This window comes from Chlamydotis macqueenii, chromosome 2, assembly GCF_036417535.1.
Source record: "Chlamydotis macqueenii isolate bChlMac1 chromosome 2, bChlMac1.mat, whole genome shotgun sequence".
Lineage (NCBI taxonomy): Eukaryota > Metazoa > Chordata > Aves > Otidiformes > Otididae > Chlamydotis > Chlamydotis macqueenii.
This window is the reverse complement of record NC_141557.1, coordinates 149997995-150019637: the sequence shown is the minus strand read 5'-3', so window position 1 is coordinate 150019637 and position 21643 is coordinate 149997995. Positions and strand designations below refer to the sequence as shown.

Genomic DNA, 21643 nt, shown 5'->3' with positions numbered 1-21643 from the left:
TTCCCACCTTTGCCTGGATATGGGAGGGATTTCCCATTTGTGCGTTACCAAGTCTCTGCCGCAGTGGATGTATGTGCTTCCTTGGCTCCCGATGTAAATCTCCTTCCCTGGTTGGCAAGCGGGAGCGTGTTTGCACAACTTGGCCCAAGGGCTGGACTTCAGAGCTGTCCCTCCCCTCAGCCCTGACCTGAGACGTGCTGCTGCCGGTCCTTTCATAGTGCAACAAATACCAGGCAGCCTTTGCAAAGTTATGGGCTCTTATTTATTAATGAAAAATTAAAAGTAGGGAGGTGCCCCACTTTCTGTGCAGGTTTTCAAAGACAATTTAACAGCTATCTTGAATAGCTCTGTGTGTAGTATCTGTGTGCAAATCTGTCTAGCAGTCAGAAGAAGGGAGAACTTGGGACTTCCATGTTCTAGATGGCATTGCCACCTAAGCTATTCCTTAGCCTGTCTATTTTTATCCCTAAATGAAAGAGAAGAATTGCAGTCATTCAACACAGAGGATGTAAAAATGACAGTAATTCAACTTACAAGATATGTTTCGTATACATCTAGAAAATAATTATTTCTTGGGACATTTGCCAATGTACTAGGGTTGAATCTGTAGGCCCATAATTTAACAGGTCTTTCTGCATTGGAAAAGTTAGATATTCTTTAATTCCTGTGGCATGGTATGAAGACAGAGTGGTTAATCTTTGATTTTTTTTTTTTTTTAAATATTTATTACCCTTCTCTCTGCTTAAGCAAATTCATTCAGAAATATGGCATTTATGTAGCTTGCAATACAATAAGACTTGTCCCATATGCAAACCAGAGGTGTACATCTGACATAGTTAAACAGCTGACTATAAAATTCTAACATACTAACAGTTAAAACCAACATATTTACTTATGTCAAATAAATTGCATAAGCTCACAAATGGTACTGACCTCACAGCACCTAACCCAGCAAACTTTGTGGTAAGACAGATGTGACCAGCCATAGAGTGCATATAACGCATTGCATTTGCATGCTCAGTGCTGGAACATCTAGGATTAACTAACTTTAAGACTGTGACTCTAACCAACAGAGTGGAAACGGAACAATAACCCTTATTCCTTTCTTAATTTCAGTTGTTTTGGATGGACAAATTTGAGAGGGCAGCAGCTCACTTTTTTCTATCCTACATTGACTGACACTGTAAACTCATGTTAGCCTGCAAGAAGCATGCCTTGTAGTCTGCCTTGAAAGACAATGAACTTAATTTAAAGACAGTGAGAGATGTTCATTACTGATTAGGCTGCGGCCACAGCTTGCCATGCTTTGCTGCTAGAGTTACTATCCTGTAGCCAAGGCTAGTAAGGAAACTTATGAGCTCCTATCAGCTTCTCCAGTTTGTTGTCTAATTTTACCTTGCCAGTAAAGGGTCTAGCTAACCAACAGCACTTCTGGTAGAGATTACTACTACTAGATTCATCAACAGTAACTGTCACTCTAAAAAAAACCTGGAAATTTGATTTAAAGCTTGTTCGGTGCAGATGGAAGTTCTTCCACCTAGATGACTGCTGCTTCTCTGCATGCTTAAACATGTCTCTGTGAATGTATTGTTATGAGTAGCAGCTTTAGGTATGATGTTGAGTAGTGTTTAATTTTCTTGTTTTGGTTGTAAATAAACCGAAGCCAGCTTCCCCCCCTCCCCAAAAAAAAAAAAAAAAGGAGGGAGGAGGTCTAGTAGCATTTTATTGTGACCTTGAGTTAATGAGACTTTGCCTGGCAAAGTCAGGATGGAGTCATTCAGACTCACTTCTCAGATGCTGTGGTCAGATATGGGCCTTTTGATTTGCTGGCTTTGACTTCAGCAGATCATTGTCTTAGCTGTTGAGCTTATTTCAAGTGCAGGTATGAAAAAATAGCTACCACCTTCTTGCAGGCATGCTGGGTACCTTGGCAATGTACATAGGGCCTAGTCATCTGTCAAGATGACTGCTCTTTAACCTGCTTGGCTAGAGGGAGGGCGCATTTTGGCACATGCTTAAAATCGTTGCCTAAAATAGATGGGGTCATGGGTGATTGCAGCGGTGGTTACAGTCAGGAGCAGCACAGGACAGTTTCAGTGGCTGAGGGTGGGACTGAGCTGGGCTAATTTGTCCAAGTACGCAGGCTGGACCACTTGGACCTGTGCAGGCCAACGCACTGAAAAGTCAAACTAGAGTTAACAGATATTAAAATTTAAATACTGAATTCCCTGGACTTAGTCTGTTGGTACCTTCCCAGAGATATCTGCAAAATTATTTAAATTTTGCAGGAACACAAACACTTTCAAATTAAAATAAATCTGCTGCAGCTCCGTAGGGACAATGGTTTTCCAAGTACAGCAAGACCAAAGAGCATAACAGCAGGGAGCGAATACTCCTCACGCTGAATTTGTATTTGCCCTCTTTTCTCTGCCACGATGGAATTCTGCTATAGGAAGAAATCTAAAACGCAAATAAAAATGTAATTGCTTGAAGTGTGGGCCCTTTCTCACCTGGGAAGCCCAGGAACCACTAATGAATATGGAATAGATCCTGCCTTAGTTAGACACAGGGTCCAGGGTGAAGTTATATACCCTGTGCTGATTTATATGACTCAAACGAATTTGTGTGTGCATCCTTGATTGCAGTCACACCTCTGACTGCAGGGTATGGGCTCAGTGACATGATCATGTTAGAATGGAAGGGTACAGGCTCTTTAGGAAGGACAGGGAGGGGAGACGAGGAGGGGGTGTCACTCTTTATGCCAGCAACCAACTGGAGTGCATGGAGCTCCGCCTGGGGATGGATGAGGAGCCCACCGAGAGCTTATCGGTCAGGATTAAAGGGAGGACAGGGACAGCTGACATTACAGTGGGGGTCTGCTAAGGACCACCTGACCAAGAAGACTGAGTGGATGAGGTCCTCTATCCAGGAGATTCCTGGAAGCGTGGATGATAATTTCCTTGTCCAAGTGATGGAGGAGCCAATGAGGAGAGATGCTATGCTTATTCTCACCACCAAGGAAGGGCGGGTGGGGAACATGGAGCTCAAGGGCAACCTTGGTTGCAGTGACCATGGAATGGTGGAGTTCAAGATCCTTAGGGCAGCAAGGAGGACGGTGCAGTAAGCTCTCTACCCTGGACTTCAGGAGAGCAGACTGGCCTGTTCAGGGATCTGCTGGGCAAAGTGCCATGGGATAAAGCCCTGGAGAGAAGAGGGACCCAAGACAACTGGTTAATATTCAAGGATCGCCTCCCCCAAGCTCAGGAGCGATGCATCCCAACAAAGAGGAACTCAGGCAAAAATGTCAGGAGGCCTGCATGGATCATTGGTGACAGCCAACACAGCCTCACTAAGGGCAAATTGTGCCTGACCAATTTGGTGGCCTTCTGTGACAGGGTTACATCGGAGCACAAGGAACGACCAACTGATGTAATCTACCTGGACTTGTGCAAAGCATTTGACACTGTCCTGCACAACATCATTCTCTCTAAACTAGAGAGACATGGATCTGATGGATGGACCACTTGGAGGATAAGGAATTGGCTGGATGGCTGCACTCAGAGAGTGGTGGTCAATGACTTGATGTCCAAGTGAAGGCTGGTGACAAGTGGCGTTCCTCAGAAATTGGTATTGGGACCTGTTTAACATCTTTGTTGGCGACATGGACAGTGGGATAGAGTTGCACCCTCAGCAAGTTCACCAGCAACACCAAGCTGTGTGGTGCAATTGACGTGCTGGAGGGAAGGGATGCCATCCAGAGGAGGCTGGAGAGCTGGGCTTGTGCAAACCTCATGAAGTTCAACCAGGCCAAGTGCAAGGTTCTGCACATGGGTCGGGGCAATCCCAAGCACAAATACAGGCTGAGCAGAGAAGGGATTGAGAGCAGCCCTGAGGAGAAGGACTTGAGGGTGCTGGTGGATGAGAAGCTCCACATGAACTGGCAATGTGCACTTGCAGCCCAAAAAGCTAACCGCATCCTGGGCTGCATCAAGAGGAGTGTGGCCAGCAGGTCGAGGGAGGTGATTCTCCCCCTCTACTCTGCCCTGGTGAGACCCCACCTGGAGTACTGCGTCCAGCTCTGGAGCCTCCAACATGCACATGGACCAGTTGGAGATAGTCCAGAGGAGGGCCACAAAGATGATCAGAGGGCTGGAGCCCCTCTCCTGTGAGGACAGGCTGAGAGAGTTGGGGCTGTTCAGCCTGGAGAAGAGGAGGCTCCAGGGAGACCTTGTAGCAGCCTTCCAGTACCTAAAGAGGGCCTACAGGAAAGCTGGAGAGGGACTTTTGGCAAGGACATGTAGTGGTAGGAAAAGGAGTAATGTCTTTAAACTTAAAGTGGGTAGATGGAGATTAGATACAAGGAAGGAAATTATTTACTGTGAGGGTGGTGAGGCACTGGAACAGGTTTCCCAGAGAAGCCGTGGATGCCCCATTCCTGAAGCTGTTCAAGGTCAGGTTGGATGGGGCTTTGAGCATCTTGATCTAGTGGGAGGTGTCCCATGAGAGGGGGGGTGGAAAATGACCTTAAGGTCCTTTCCGACCCAAACCATTCTATGATTCTATAATCAGTGGATTGTAGGTATGTTTCCTCATCTATCCTGTTCACCTGCATCCTTCTGTCCCATCGTGTCAGGGCTTGTATTCTGTGAGCATTTCAAAAGAATATCTTTATTATTCAGCAATTCAAAATCAAATTCCGACATAAATTCAAAGACTTTTCTTCTTCTTTTTTTTGGGGGGAGTTATTTGGAGCCACATCATCTTGTGGTCATTGTCACCATGCAAACCCCAGTGCTGGTGGAAGGCTGGGGCTGCAAAGGCTGAGGGAAATGCTTGGGGGACTCACTGTTTGGTAGCAGCTTGAGTATAGATTAATATGACCCAATACTGAAATCGGACTCTTGAGGAGAAGCACCTGAAAACAGAGAAAGGCGGGTTGCAAATCTGTGGCTGTTCTGCTCCAACTTTTGCTGCATTTTTTAGTAAAGCACCATTTCTATAGGGTTACCATGGATTTATTCTTCCCTGGAAAAGAGGATACATAACCAAAACATTAGAATACAATGAAAACAAATGATCTTTTATAGCTGTGATTTTAATTTAATTGTATTGAGTCCAGTAAGATTTGGAAGAGTAGAAGATGAGAGAGAGGTAAGTTAAGAGGTGTGTCCAGGGCACTGGACAGACAAAGATGACCAATTTTCCCATAAATAACATAGCAATATCCAAATTTAATTGCTGTCACTATAGACTCGGTGTGCAAATGATCTTTCATCAGACTGTGCCAAATTTATTGCAGTTAAGACTGAGGCATGAATAATTCAGGCATGACATTTGAACAATGCATGCCTAGATGACAGTTTGCAAGTGCCTGGTTGAGCATGGAAGAGGAGCCTTGCATGGATTTTCAAAAAGTGGATTTAAAGCAAACCAAAGATTTTGCAGTTACTTAGTAGGGGAACTATATTTTCACTTAACTGCTTGTGAAATGGATAAATGTCAGGTGGAATGGAATGGAATACTGGAGAAATTCCCCACCATGAATCTTAATGCTTTGCATGAAAGGCAACACAGAGATTTAGGGGTGAAAGTCTACAGCAGAGCGGCTGATGCGCTGCTACAGAATTTGCATAGGTTTGTCGCTTCGCGTGTTCAAATTAGGGATGCAGGCTGAAAACGGCCGTTTTCACTTCTAGGCTCAGGGTAGAAGAATGTATCTTGAAAACATTTTCTTTTGATTTCAGAGGGTCATTAAAGATCTGAACACGTTCTAATCCTCTTATATTTTCCTCATTAGATTTGGATTACTGCAGCCAAGCAAGGAGTGAAAGCTGGCACATTCTTCTGGTCTGTGTAAGTGCCCTCTGTTTTCTGGAGATTTGTAGCTAACGATTCAGAATTAATTTGATGCAAGTGTTTTTTTAGTAGTTTTCTTTTCTCTAAGCATTTGATACCTTGAAGACTGTACCTGTAACCCTCCCTTGTTTCATTTGTGCAATGTTTCTAACAACTAAAGCTGATGCTTCAGTTTGCTGCTTTAAGTTCATACACTGACTTTTAGCAGTTGTCTGAAGAAAAGAGTATGTAAAAAATTACTTAGTTTCATCTAATGGTGTGTTGTTCTGCCTCCTTAGTATTGCTAGCAATGTTTCCTAGTCCTCTGGGTGTTTGTGGAAGACTGTTTTATTGTTCTCTTATGTCATCTGACATCACCAGCCTAATTGACTCAAAAGCCTGACTGACTCATTCATTTTACAATCCAGTCTGATCCTTAAGTCAGATATATAATTTCCCGTTCCTAAAAGACAGCCTCGAGGATCTTTGCTGTTTATTCTTTTGTTTAGTGGTTTCAAATTATTTTCCCTTGTCCCAGGTAGGACGTATCTTCCTAATAAAATATGAATGAATTTTCATAATTTCTGAGTTCTAAGGAATTAATGTGGATCAATCTCTCTATTTCATTCTAGCGTCAGGATTGTAGGAGCAAAGAAAATGGGCAACCTGTCAAAATTGAAGTACTAAGGGGGCTTGCCTATTTTTTGTATGATTTCATTAGGAATAATACTTTTTGCTACTCTAAATATCATATAGCATATGGAGGGAGTAATAAAATGTACCATGTACAAAGCTGATGATAGATTTAGGCTTGCAAGAGAGAGCTTCAGTTTGACACTCTATAAAACGAATAAATTAATGTGATTCCTAAGCTCTGAAACTACATAGTCACCATAAACACCATGGCCAATGCATCCTGGGAATATAAAATGTTACAGAAGGTAACAGGGATATGTCACGTGAATGGCAATAGTAAGGGAGTGAGATGGCCACTTTATGTATGAATGAAATATATATGCCTTAAAACTGTATTATTTAATTTTGGGTGCAGAATGTTTTTTGGGAGAATTTTCAGGCAAACTCTTTTAGGAAAACAGAAATGTTAAAACCATCTTATTTACAAATGACTTCATTGAAAGAATGGATTTTTTTTTTATATTGCACAATTAATAACAATTTCAAAACTGAACATACCCAAGATTATTATTTCACTTTATGATATTGCCTTGTTTGCAAATTTTAGCATAAATTCTCATTTTTATAGTTGTTTTACAACTGAAAGTTCTCTGTCTAGTTGGAGACTGAGGACCACTGTTGTTCTACAAGGCATTAAAACCTAACTTCAGAATGACTGTTGGCATCTCTATTTCTCTGTCAGACATTTCCAAAGAGTGCTGAATTCAATTCAGCCTGGTGAATCCAAGAAGGTTGTATTTGATTCCTGCCTTGGGATTCTACTATTGATCTAGTGGAATCTGTACTGACTATGCTATTGTATTAGAATAACTGCGTGGTCACTGACCTGCAGAGCTTTCCTCAGATGAGACGTTTGGAACTTTAGCAGCTGTTTTATAAGGTTAATCATTCTCATAGCATGAACTTGGCCTCAGCAGCCAAGCGAGAAGTCTCAGGATAGAAACAGTGGAATAGGATTGGTCTGTTCCGCAGAGTGAGAAGCTGTCGAAGTTGTGCAAGTCACCGTGCTGATAGCCTGGTGTTTCAGATGGCTCTGTTTTGATTTACACCAGCCTAGCCCTCAATTTGGTTACTATTAAGTCAATGGGAACTTTTCCAATGTGTTCAAGAGCAGGATGTGTACCAGAGCAGGATGGTTGTTTAAACCTGTACTGACATGAGCAATTTAATGGTTTCTACTCATGCCAGCTATCCAATGGCAGCACCATTGTGCATAAAAAAGGTTCCTCTGGGTTAAAGCTACCAGAATGGATCTGTATTCACTCATACTTAGAACAGTTAGATTTACTGCCTTGAGTTCTGACTCCAGTTACAAACTTTCAGTCCAAACTTTCCTTTGGACTATGTGGACATCCATGAGATCTGAAGTGATTCTGTTTGCAAAATACGAGTTGTTATCAAGCAAGAGAGAAGATACAGCATACTAAAAGCAAATGATGTTGTTATATTGGTTTTAATCGTGTTTGTTAGAATCAGTTTGTAGCAAGGCTTTGTTGATGCTTTTTGATTTCTATGATAACAACTTATGCTTTTGTATTTTGTGGTCCAGTGTCATCCCCCATGAACGCAGAATATTAACAATACTGCAGTGGCTAACCCTTCCAGACAATGAAAGGTAATTCACTTATTGTCAACTGCTGTTGGACAACTGATAGCTTGTCTTCTCCTTAAAAGTAGCTGAAAGAGCAAGGGGAAATTTTATTCTAAAAATAATTTTACACACTATTGCTCATTTAAGGATTTGTTTGGGGTTTGCGTTTAGGTTTTGGGTTTGTTTTTTAATCTCAACTTTTAACCATCAGCATTTTGATTCTTCTCAATACAGGTATGGTATGCATTTATTTCATATCAAGAAGCATTTAGTTACATGGATTAACTTGGATTGTTCTTATCCTACTGAGTCTAATATGATTTAACCACCTTACAGGCAATGGCAGTTGCAGAACTAGACTCTGAGGACTGGGAAAATGTTAAGATTTTAATTATGAGTATTTTTTAGTACACAAGTTCCCACATGCTGCTGGCTGCAAAGCTCAGGCGAGCTGCTGTTGTGATGTCTCCTACACGACTTAGCAAGAGCGTGTGTCCTCAGATGGTACCCCATGTGCCTCCCTGCATGTGTTCCTGGATTTAATAAAACTGTAGAACAACTAATTGCTTAATCATACCATGGAAACACATGACCGAGAAACAGTTATTTTTCCATAAAGCCAACTCTACTCGGAAGGTTGACTTGATTTGACTTGACCTAACAGGTCTGGGTTTTTTTTGTTGTTGTCAAAGGAAAGCTATCATGAACAAGACCTTTCTTTCTTTCTTTCTTTCAGGCCTTATGTTTATGCTTTCTACTCTGAGCAACCAGATGCTGCTGGCCACAGATATGGTCCTTTCAACTCAGAGGTTAGTACAGATTTTCTTCTGCAGAAAAAGCATGTGTCTCAAATACATTCTTTTTAGTAATTGCCACTGCTCAGGAGTAACATTTTTAGCAACCTTTTATTTTTTACCCATTTCTGCAGTACGCTCCCCCTCTGCCAGAGAAAGCAAACTCATTGTCTAAAGGATTTATCATGTGAGATTCACTTCTGAGAGAAGGAACTGCCCGTGCTTTTCAGGAGACTATTTCTCTGTGTGATATGATAACACAAATGGAAAGAATTATTTGGCAAAGACAGGACTGTATTTGGGTGTAACAGCTTAATTTAACTTTCTTCTAACAATTTATCCTTCTTAAAAGTAATAAAAATATAATGCAGAAAATGTTGAGGAAAAATGCAGAGAAAGAAAAAGCTTTCTTTAAAGCAGACTGCCTGCAGTAGCCAAAGTAATAATTCCAGTCTGTCGTAAACTGTAAAAAACTGTTATTTCCAGTTTCACATAGGCCCTACAGGGGTTCAGAAAGCTTTGCCAGTACTGTTCCCTCAGGACTGGATTGTTGAGTTTGGAAAAAGTTGTGCAGCATCGTAAGGTATTTTAATGAAAAAATATGTGCACAACACTACAGTAGTTTAACCCTTTGTTTGAGCTTTGTGTAGCTGACTGGGACTGATGAGTACTGCTTCCCTGCCAACACTCTCCAGGTGACAAGAACTTAAAGACTATGTGCTTGTCTGGGATTTGTGGGGAGGGAAAATAAATTCTGCACCCGAATATCCTACTACTTCGAGTGGCTGGGATCTGGCATCTCAAATGTGTCAGTTCTGGAGCCCCCAACACAAGAAGGACATGGACCAGTTGGAGAATGTCCAGAGGAGGGCCACAAAGGTGATAAAAGGGCTGGAGCACCTCCCTTATGAGGACAGGCTGAGAGAGTTGGGGCTGTTCAGCCTGGAGGGGAGAAGGCTCCGGGGAGACCTGATAGCGGTCTTCCAGTACCTCAAGGGGGCCTGCAAGAAAGATGGGGAAAGGCTGTTTAGTAGGGCCTGTTGTGATAGGACAAGAAGTAATGGTTTTAAAATAGAGGCGGGTAGATTTAGATTAGAAATTAGGAAAAAATTTTTTACGATGTGAGTTATAGAACACTGGAACAGGTTGCCCAGAGAGGTGGTGGAGGCCCCATCCCTGGAAACGTTCAAGGCCAGGCTGGATGAGGCTCTGAGCATGTCCCTGCTCCTTGCAGGGGGGTTGGACTAGATGACCTTTGAAGGTCCCTTCCAACCCAAACCATTCTATGATTCTATGATTTTATGATTCTATATCTGGCAGAAGTCCCCTAGTTCCAGTGCAAATGTGTGCCTGCAGGTTGCCATCACAAGACTTTAGGAGTTTTTATACATGCTTTTTAAAGGGTAAACAAATGTTTGCAAATATTGGAAAACTGACGAGTGTTTCAGATACCTGCCCTTCGGAAAGTAATACAAATCTCCCTGAGCAGCCAGGTACCCATAAGTAGCTTCTTACTTGTTTGGTATACATCTGATATCTGTTCTCTACAGAGCAAAGAGAAGAATCATTAATATTTTTAAATGTACTTGAGTTATTTGGGCTGTTTAAATAAGTTTGCAGCAGTTATGAACTTGCTGTGGGTAGCATCCCTGTTGGAGCAGTTTGAGCCACAGTCCCAGAGCAGTGGGCGTGAGGAATTATTCCAAACCAACAGTGAAACACCATACTGGTTAGGTAGTAGTAGTCCTTTTTCTGGATAAGCGCTGGTTAAATTTTTGCTAGCACTCTTGCTAAATTGACAGGCATTGATGTATCTCTGTGTTGTCATTTGGCAACGTCTGACTCAGTCAAGCAAGGTATCTGTAATGAGAGCTCTCTGATTCATTACTCAATGATGCTTTATAGTTCCTCTTACTGAAGTGTTACAAATATTATGTGTGGCTTATGACTGACAACTCTAATTTTATTTATCTGTAGACCACCATTCCTTCTGAACAGAGTTGTGGGGCTCTTTCCATGGACTTAAAGGAGAATATCAATATGATGACATTGAATTTGTTCTTTAAATTATAGTCTTTAACAGACTAGTTTAGCATTCAATGCAGTAATCCAGTTTCAGGTTAATTGTAAGTATCTAAAAAGTGAAGTGTAATTATATCATTGTAGGAAAAGTCATTATAAAAGCAAAAAGTCCTCAAAGGCTCCTATTGTTTGGAGGTTATTCTGGATGGTTATCTGAAGGTTGACCTCTAATTGCAAGGCAAAGCTTAGGCTCTTGAAAAGTGTGAATTAATAACTTATGAAAGTTTTACTAATAAAATGATTTATGCCATTTGTGTTAAACAAAAGAAGAGCATGAAATTGATTTTTAGCAAATTGAGAACAGATGAGTTAGCAGATGAGCATGTATGGGTTTGCAGTTCAAACAGTGGCCATAAGTTTGTGAATGGAAATTTAAATAAATGAATACAGCTGTGTAAGTATACCGATGCTGAGATTTTCTAGGAGCCTGTTTTCAGGATAGAAAAGCTAGGAAGTATTTTATATTTTTTTCTCTTGACACTGTTTTCAATATAATTTTTAGGAGCTATGAAATTTACGTAAATCAGTTGGGAAGAAAGCCCTCAAAGGGATCCCTTTCAGCTGCTTCCTTGATATCAAGAGCATGACCTCCCCATGAAATAATTCTTTTCTTGTAGACAGAAGGCAACGATTAGACAATTGGAGTAGTACTGAGGACTTAATTTTTCTTCATGCAAAGGCAAATCAGCTAAACAATAATGTTTGAAACAAGCTCTTAACATTTCCATGTTATATTTAAGATAGGCTTCTTATTTCTTTTGAAGAGTGAATATTTTATGCTGAGTTTTTCTTGCTGCATTTACTATCTTGAAGAATATTTGTACACCTTGTAAACCATCCATTAGAGTAAAGTGAATGTTTACTAGATGTTACTATACCAAATAATGTTGAAAATATATTTGAAATGTATAATCTTAAAGGCCTAATGGCATCCATTACTGATAATTTTCAGCTTCCAGACCTCAGCAGATGGCACTTAGAGTGTCACAGGACATGCACAATAGCCTATGTGCATAGTGTCTTAAAAGCTAGAAATAAAGTGACTAGATGCACTTAAAGTTTATTGGTGAATTGCCAGTATTGTTGATATAAATGGAATACAGATTATGGCCAGTGTCCACTGGTGTAACTTCGCATGTTCTCTAACATTATGAATTTCAGTATAAATGAGTTGATTGTCTAGGTTTTGGGGTTCTTTTTTGCTTTTTTTTTTTCTTTTTCGTGGGACATTTTGTTTACGTTTCCAGGAGTAGTTACGGGAGTTATCAAATATGTGCTTGCTCTTAATTTACTTCTGCTTTTTTTTTCTTTCCCTCTGTGCTTCTGCAGTTGAACTCTGGTAGGTTGGTCCGTCCGGGTCAAGAAGCAGAGCTTTGGCTGGCTAGTTACCCTTGTGATGTTACAGTTCCCTCTGTAAGCGGGGAGGGATTTGTTTCCCTCCTCCATAACTCTGTTCTGACTCTTCTCAAGCAAGACTAAGATTTGGCTGGTTAATAAGAACTTGGCTTTTTTTTTTTTCTAGCTAACTTTTTTTTTTTTTTGAAAATAAAATATTTTAGAAATATACTACCATAAGAGCTCTAAAACACGTCGAAATCCGGCATTGCTAAGCCATTTCTGCTGCTCCTCTAACACGCTGTCTTGAGACGGCCGTTTCCAGTGTTCAGATCTGGGTCTCCTGCGCTCGCGTGTTTCTGGCATTGCGGAGCTCTGTCTGAGCCGATTCAGAGACAGTAAAACAAGAATCCTTCCTTTCCCTGCCGCTCCTCTCATCAGGACTGCACAAAGCTTGAAGCATTTTAAAAACAGAAAACTCTGGTGCTGCTTTATTAAAATGCCTTTCTGGAGAGAGACGAATGAGACTGGACTAGAATCTCCTTTCCAGCTGCTTGCCTTGGAAGCAATGAAACAGCATGGCAGATGGTAACATCCCCTTCCTTCCCTTCCCTGTTTACATATTTCTGTCACTGAACAACTGTGAGGAGCTGCCTAAGTACATAGAAGTTAAATATCATCGTAAATCTCCAACTCTTCTCAGACCTGCTCAGCATGCTCCATTATACGCGGCGTATCACAGTTACTATCTCCCGGCAGGCGTCATCAGTCAGCACTTCGCAGGCAATCCCGAGCAGTGCCAAGAGCCTGCAACTTGTGTGAAAGTCAGTGAGAGTGGTACGGTTTAGAATTCTGAGCAAGCTGATGAATGGGATAGTAGTTTTCTCCAGTTATGTCTTAAAATTTTTTTCCCTTCTGTAAGTCTATCCCAGGTATTTGTGCATTAATGAACAATGTTACCCAGTAAGACACCACACTGAAAGTGCTAGGAAATTAAATTCTCAAATTGCCCCTAAAGCTGGCAATAAGGCAGGTAGCAGTGCAGCTTTCTGATGCACTGCCACTAGCATGCCCTGCCTAGCTGAGCTGAAGGATACAAGCTCCATGCTAACTGAGTCACACCTCCCTAGCTTTGTCCCGCAGACTGCAGTCCCCAAATACTGGCTGGTGGGGTTCTGGTGATTTCAGTGGGGTGCAGGGCCTGGCACACAATAGTGGCACCGGCTAATGCTACTGGTGAGGGTACCTGGTGTCACTGATTCAGCCAAAAAGTGGGTGTGGGAAACCTTGCAGAAAGCCACATGGAGTGGACAGGCTCTAGTGTTCATACTTGAATCATCATCTAAGTGAAATGTTGCATTTCCACCAGCACTCTACCCTAGACTCTGATTAAATTGTATGTGATGAATTTTACTTAAATTGAAATTGTTTACTCAAATTTTGATAATATGAATGGATTAATATTTGGTCCATAAACCCCATATAACAATATATTTTCAAAACCAGAAGCCCCACCTATCTTCTGAAACACCAATTTCACTCGCTTTTATGCTATGTGCTCTCGTAACTGCTGTTCTGCTTTCAGTACAATTTGGTGGATTCCTCCTTAAAACAAGACAGATCCTAAATTGTCCAAAAGCCTAAATTTCTGAAAAGGCCGCAGCATTTATGCTTCAGGATTATCTGGCGCAGGTAGCTTTACTATCTGATGTGAGTTGAGACAGGCTTTTTTTCTGAGTCCAGACATCTCTCCCCGCCAGTACAGGAGAGTAGTTATGGCTCCCCTCTTACTCCGCCTAAGAGACCTAAGAGCAAGCTTCCTCCTAAGAGGAGACAGGAAAGACCAGTTGCAGCTCCAAAGAAAAGAAGAAGGAAAGTACATAGAGTGGATCAATATGCTGCGGAAGCTCGTCGGAAGAAAGTAAGTTTACATATGTTCCAAAATTTTATGATGGAAGTGCCACTTTTTAGGCACTACTCTAGCTTTATTTTTTCCAACTTGGGAGTTTGCTCCATGCTTCAGGTTGGGATTTTGCAGACAAAACTTCTATAAATGTGCTGAAGGACTCAAAGGAAAGCAGCCAAACGAGACCAACTCTTCTGGGAGCTATGTTTTTCTTGTTTCAGACTCTGTTTGCATTAGGAAAAGTCATCTTTATAATCTCTTTATATTTTTAAATCCAGCCATCAGCTGGATGCAATGTCAGATAAATCCTTGGGAAGACACTACCAGTGTTGCTAACCCTTCTGAGCTGTTACAAATTCTGCAATATGTTGTAGCCTCCTTAACTCCCTAGCTCATGGGAGCCTGGTGATTATCTGAGATTCTGTGTCTAGTCATTGTGGTTGTGGAAAAGTCCTGAAAATGTGACTCATAAAATATGAAAGGGAAAGAACTTTAAGAAGTTTTCTCAAAAATATGTGTTTTAAAGCCAGTTTGTGACTTGGAAGGTAGAGGATTCTTGATTACGTGATTTCTGAATGCTGTATTTGCAGTAGAAGCAGTGCATAAGTCTGTTTTCACAAAAAAAAAAAAAAGGTCAAATAGAAATTGCTTTATTAGGAAAAGGTGCAAATGGAGGTAAATGGTGTTCCCTAGTGTACTGTCTTTCTCCACCTGGCACTAACATGCTGGGAGAGGTTGTAGAACACTTCAGTATTATTTTTGTTTCAGAAATTTAACTACATAATTAAAAACCTCTTCAAATAAACAAATATTTATCCTTTTGGTTTTAAACAAAAGCCTTGACACTGTACTGTATCCTACAAGAGGCTATAAACACTCTTCTCAAAACCTTTTTTGGGTGATATTTTTTGACTTGTTGCATGATTCAATGTAAACCAGTTATTTTGAGACTGATTCTTTAAGTGTAAAGACACGGTAGACAGGGGCATGAAAAAAAAATTATCAGGTTTAAGAGAACAGGAATTTTCCAGGGAATTTTTGACACAGATTTACCTGAGAGGAGAACTGATAACTGCTGTGGATAATATTGCTATTACTCATTAATTTGCCATTGCAAGTTATACTCTTCTGGCATGAAGTATAGTAGATAGTTTATAAAATTTCTACCAATGTGAGCATATGTGACTCTTTTTTTTTTTTTTTTTTTTTTTTTTTCTCCCCCTTTCTTTTTCTGGATGAAAACATATACAAACTTATCCCTAAAGAACTCTTCCTGATAAGTTAACTGCAAAAATTGATCACTATTATTTCAGAAAAAAAAAATCCTAATATTGCACAATAGTGCCCATCATATCTGCAAGTTAGTATTTTGGTGCTGTTTGAGAGCAGTGGAATACATTACAGGCTGCATCCTACCAATTTGTGTGCATGTGCACACAAAAATCCTTACCTGAGTATGCCACCTACAGCCAACCTTAGAATGCAAAGCCCATTTGGGGCAAAACTTGAGCGTCCTATGGAATTATAAAAGATAGCTGAATTTAAAAATTGAAGAGAGATGGAATACAATGAGATGAAGAAATATTAGTGAGGATCTTCCTAAGAGCTTCTTAGAACACAGTTAAGCAGGGAAAACGGCAGAGTTGAAGGGATTTTTTTGTGGTTTTCTGTGTGAAATTTTGTTTATTTTAAAACTAGGATTTTTCGTTTGTATTGACTTTCTTACAGTTTCAGAAATGTCTCTGCAGACTTACAGATTAAAGTGGTGAAGAGGATAGCTGAACAAAAATACCATCACTTGAAATCCTTGAAATCTCTGGAATTTTAAAAAATTATTATTTTTTAAAGGAAGCCTCAAGCCTGCTGACAAAAGTAAACATTAATGGGAAATCCATTTGGATTTCTAGCTTCCTTGAATAAGCTTTGGATTCTGAGTAAAAGTTGTATTTCCTTGTATGATTGATGTTATACAAATAGAGTTTCATAAAAATGAAATTCCCATTCATTGAATAAATTCGTTGTATTTGAGAGTGGACGAATGCTGAAACAGAGAATTTTATTTTTTTCTAAACTCAAAATGTTTCAAAGTTTTAACTAAGTTGACTACTTAGGCTTTCCTGAATTAAAACATTTCCAAATGTCACCCTTTGCCTGAACAACTTCCATATGTTACAAAACTGTTCCTCCTGTTCCCCTCCGTGATTCCATCTCTCATGAGCTGCTTCTCCATGTATTTATAGTGCCACATGGGAGATGACATTTCCTATCTCATCTTATAACCTATCAGACTCATTTAACATCCATCCCTTAATGACTTAGGCAGAGGGAGAATTTCTGAACCGTTTCTTTCTGGGTCACGCTAATGTGATGTTTATTTTTTTCTTCTCAGAGAATTCTGCCAAAATCTATTTTTTTTCTCATCCAGAATTTGTTAGCATTCTGTTTGTCACTGAGAGGATGTTTTGTTGCGGATACTTGGACCAGCCAAATCAAACAGACAAGCGAGGAGGAAGTTGGCATATAGTGACAAGAAATGTTTTCTTCTCAAAACCAAAACAAAATCTGAGTCCTCTGCCCCAAATCTTACTTTGAAACATTTCCCTTCTCTTTGCCATCTGGTAAAAAATGTTTCATTTTCCTATAGCTAAAAACACAGCAGTGAACGTGCCTTGATGTTTTCTATTTTGTTTCTTAATGGAAAGGAAGCGTAAATGCACAAATCACAGCACTGTATTCATGTCTTCTGAGGCCTGCTGACAATTTTGCCAAAACTGTCATTTGAGATGTTGGAAACTCTTGGCTTTGAAGCTGAAGAGCACTCCCTCTGAGGCCCATGTGCTACTCAAGTGACTTGTATGTTGTCATCCTAGTATCAGATGTCCTTTGAAGTGAATTTCATTAAGTGACTTGACATATGAAACCCAAGTCCAAAGCTTCATTTCATTTTCATGTTTTGACTAAACCATTCACATAAAATAATCTTTTAAAAGTATTACTACTTATCTATAAGAAACAAATGGAACCCTAAAGTCACATGCGCTTTTCTAATATCTGTACTTTGTTTTACCAAATGTACATGTGTCCATGGGAGGTCTAGGATCAGCCATAAAGATTTTTTGCTGTCTTGTGCCAGCATCTTAGCAGGGCTTTCTCGTAATGAAATCACAGTGTGGACAGAGGAAAGGAAATGGTACAATAATTGTAGGTACAAACCAGCTCAGCCAAGGCTTTGCCTCTTGACCTGGATGGTTATCCTATCAGAGTTTTGCCAAAGGACCTCCATTTGTAGAAGAAGGGGGAACATTGTGATGATGGCATTAACTTTTTTCCTTTCTGCAAATTTATACAGATGATGGTGAATCCCCTCAGAGAGATTGACAAGACTGTAGGACAACTAATGGATGGACTGAAGCAGTTGAAACTACATCGATGTGTCAATGTCATCTTTGTTGGTGATCATGGTAAAATAAACAATATTTTATCAGTATAGAAATGCTTGAACAATGTAGCTGTATATATATAATAGGTGGCTTAAATTAAAGTTCCATTTAAGATATTTTTGTGCTGATCTTTTCTGGTAGTTTAAATCCTCAAACCCAGCCAGTCGGTGTAGACCAGCCACTCAGCTCGCCTGTTAATTGTCATAGGAAGACACTTCTCTTTCATAACAGTGATCTGGATATTTACATCTCCACTTAGAGATTTTTCAAAGCTTGCCATTTTTGATATCATGTCCAAGGGCAGCTCTCCTTGCATGTATTGGAAGACTACAATGTGCCTAGGGTAATCTTTTTGTGCCTAATCTTTTTGGTAGTCTTCCTGGAAAGCAAGAATTTAGTAGTACTGTTCTCCTTTTCATGAGGAGAGGTGTAGGACTTTAGAGTGAGACATTTCCTTGGCAAGTAGTGGGTCAAGTTATCCTACTAGGAGAAAGACTGGAATATCTGTAAGGGACTGTGTCCAGCTTGGATGGAAAATGTCATCAAAATAATGGAGGAAGAAGGAAAATGGTAAACAGATATTTCAGGGTCAGATGGAGACTCACCCAAAAGCAGAGATATTATTTGGTAGGTCTCATTCTTTTGGACATCGGAAGAAACTTTGCAATAGAAGAAATAGTCAATACTAGCAAAGACAAAAAGGAGAAGAAAGTTTTGTTAAAGAAAAATGTGACCGTGTTTGAGATAAACTGTTTTTTGCATAAGTTTTTAGCTATGCTACCAATGATCCTGTTTTGTTTAGATCTTTGTTTATGGAAGTGTCACAAGAACTGCTACCTCAGCAATAAAATGGAATATACCTCCTTTCTGACTGTGGGGAGGGGACTTTAAGGGGCAGGAAGGATTTCTAGGGGAGGCAGTTTTGTGCTGAGGAATGCCTGTGACTGGCAACACATTCCCCCCCCCCCCAACTGTGGTAGGAGAGAGCTGTTTATCTGCGGCTGCCTTAGAACAGACCACCAACAGACAATATCTTTTGTGTGTGATTTCTCTTAAAATCCTTTGTTTAATAATAATAAAAAAATAATCCCTGAAGTAGTACACTAAACTAGAAACAGACTTAGATTCTTCCATGAGCTTAGTTTGGAGATGTGTATATGTCGCCGCATATGGCGACTGTTTCTATGACGTTGAGATTGGTATTTCTCTTGTGTAGGCAAGTGCTAAAATCACCCCTAGTTTGGCTCCTACCAGTGTCTGATGTTGGAATGAGATGGCTGGGAAGAACAAAATAAGATAGTCATCTGAAAGAAAAGAATACGTAGACTGTTTGGGGTCTCTTTCTGTGCTGTTTTGGAAAACATGTTCATTTTCAAGCTGGATTAATTTTGCATTTTCCTTCTGCAGGGATGGAAGACACTACTTGTGAAAGAACTGAATTTTTAAGCAACTACCTGACTAATGTGGAAGATATCATTTTGCTGCCTGGATCTTTAGGGCGAATTCGCCCTAGGTCTAGCAATAACCTAAAATGTAAGTTAATTTAATTGTACCCCTTATGTCCTGAGTAGTAGACTCCATCCTTTCCTTGGGCTGACATTGAATGAAGGGTGTAAATTCTCAGTGGGTTGGCAGGACATTCAGAGAGCTGGTCACTAAAGACTAACTGCTTGCTCCATTCCCAGTCTGTAGCTTAGAGATCCCACAGCGGCAGAGCTGTGTCAAGTGGATGGCTGAAATGTTCTGGCTTTAAACCCACCTTTTTATGGCCAGGAGAAGTGGGAACTCTTGAAGCTAGTTTCGCATGGCAGCATACACTTCATGAGTTTATTCACACACTTCTCCCCTCTGTCAATGAAAATGAGACTTGAGGGAGCTCAGCACCAGACAGATTGGATATTAAAAAAAGCATCTGGTACCTTTTCTAAGCTAATGGAAAAAAAGTGAATCATAAATTTTGCATTCAGTAGCTTCTTCGTGCTTTTGCCACAGATGAGAAGCAGTGTGGGTTACTAAACAGCAACAGGCTGGTGATGTTGAAGGATATATAGGGAGTTGTAGAGCATGCATTCAGGGCCAATGTTGACAGTAAAACTTGCTGCTTTTTATTTTTGTACCAGGCTGTTAGAAATTCACCATGCCTTGGTGTTTGAGATAAGCTGATCTTTGATGAGAGCACTCAGGGCTCAGGCAGGAGTCCTCTGGTGAAGCTGACCCTGTAATTTAAAGCATTACAGATCCAGCTGCAACTCTGCTGCTCTGCTGAGGACTGCAGAAGTCCCAGGACGGGACTTGTGCTAGCACCATGGCTGCTCTGGTTCAGCAAACCAGGGCAAACCTGGCTTTGCCAGCAGTTTAAGCTACTGTCCAAACTGTGAAGCTTAAACTAACCATAAGTACCTATGTTTTTTACAACGCATGCTACAAGGAGGATAACTTTTTGTAGAGGGGAAGATCAGGTAGTTGGGACAGTCAACTGATGCCTCATAACACTTGGGGCGTACTTTGGCCGAGGACAGATTTCACAAAAAATTGGTCTTTGAAGACTGAAGATTTCCAGAATAGCAGCACAAATCATAAGAATGTGGTAAACCTTTCTTAGATACTGATTTATCTATGTATTTATTTTGCTATAAACTGATTTACCTGGGTATTTATGCTGTAGGAATGTGGGATGAGTGTGTAAAGATCTGTTGAAAGTAGCACATATACAACTTACTAGACTACCATAAAGACTGAATTCCTGCACTTCACAGTCTACTGAAAACTTATATTTCAGTTCCTTTGAGAAGACTTCTAAAAAGATCTTTCAGTCCTTGAATTCCTGAATTGCTGGGAAAAAAAATAGTTTTCTTTGGAGAATGAATGGCTATATCTTCCAAAAAGACCAGCTAGTCTGACTGACTTCTGAGTCATGCTGCTGGTATTCCCGCAATACCATTTTCCTCTTCTGGCCTCTGTCCACAGCTTCTTAGTTTGAATATTTGTGATTGCTTATAAATCAACAGTTTGAATAGAGAACAAAGAAGCATATTCCTTAGTTTTAGAACTGGGCTTTGCCCCCTCCATTTTCCTATTGAGAACACTGCCTCAAGGACTGCAGACACACCTTTGCAGTGGATAAGCCTGTAGCTTGTGTTTTGAGGTTCAGTAGAGCTCATTTCCAGCTGAGCGAGATCGTGCCTTAAGCAACCAAAACAATAACAGTTAAGCAAGAGATTTTTCACTTCCTAAGATCTTCTCGTAGCCTGTTTCTCCCCTCAGAGCTGAAAAATGGCAAACCCCACCCCAGCTCTGGAAGAAGACAGAGTTAGTGTGGATTGGCTGATTTTGGGCTTCTGCATCTTGCACATCCCTTTAATAGTCCAAAGATGTATCCAGAATATTTTACGGTGGCTTCTCACTTATTCTGTAGTAGCCTATGAAATATGTAAAACATTAAAAGAGACAAAAAAATGCTACATGTTTATCTTGCTGCTTGTAAGGAAATGCATTGTTGCATTCAAATGTGCTTTCAAAATTTTTCGAGGAAAGTCTTTGTGTGTGGGGATTTTTTTTTTTTATTTTAAAAGGAAAGCATTCAAAAGATTTGAAATTATATGTTTTCAGGAAATAGAATAAATATTAAGCTAAGGCTCGAATCATAAAACAGTGAGCAACATTACCTAAGCAACTAAAATATCACTAAGTAAAGGGTATACATTTAAACCTGAGTTCATATTTAGGATAACTTATCTGATATATATTTGTATATATCAGATCAACCAACTTCTAGGAAGAACGCTTTTGTAAAACTACATTATTACCTTGTATTTTCTTCTGCAAATTTTTAATCTTTTATATTTTCGTCTTTTTTTCTTTGCTTAACAGACGACCCTAAAGTGATCGTTGCCAACCTTACAGTAAGTATTTAGGACTAGGAGGTACTTGTCTATATTGTACTACTCATTTCATGTCTTAATTT

The 21643-nt window shown here is 40.2% G+C and overlaps 1 protein-coding gene across 7 annotated transcripts in view; it reads left to right on the top strand.

Annotated features, from left to right (window-relative positions):
• The window catches only part of ENPP2 (ectonucleotide pyrophosphatase/phosphodiesterase 2), a 74512-nt gene that overhangs the window by 33478 nt on the left and 19391 nt on the right, over positions 1-21643 (top strand). For 5 of the 7 annotated variants that reach the window (XM_086741207.1, XM_086741203.1, XM_086741202.1 and 2 more), the window contains exons 9-15: positions 5798-5853; positions 8081-8146; positions 8859-8931; positions 14099-14254; positions 17589-17700; positions 19087-19212; positions 21550-21581. In XM_086741207.1, coding sequence (XP_086597333.1) covers positions 5798-5853; positions 8081-8146; positions 8859-8931; positions 14099-14254; positions 17589-17700; positions 19087-19212; positions 21550-21581 — 621 coding nt within the window. The remainder of the gene's footprint in view (positions 1-5797; positions 5854-8080; positions 8147-8858; positions 8932-14098; positions 14255-17588; positions 17701-19086; positions 19213-21549; positions 21582-21643) is intronic. The other 2 variants (XM_086741208.1, XM_086741209.1) reach the window with 1 other exon arrangement.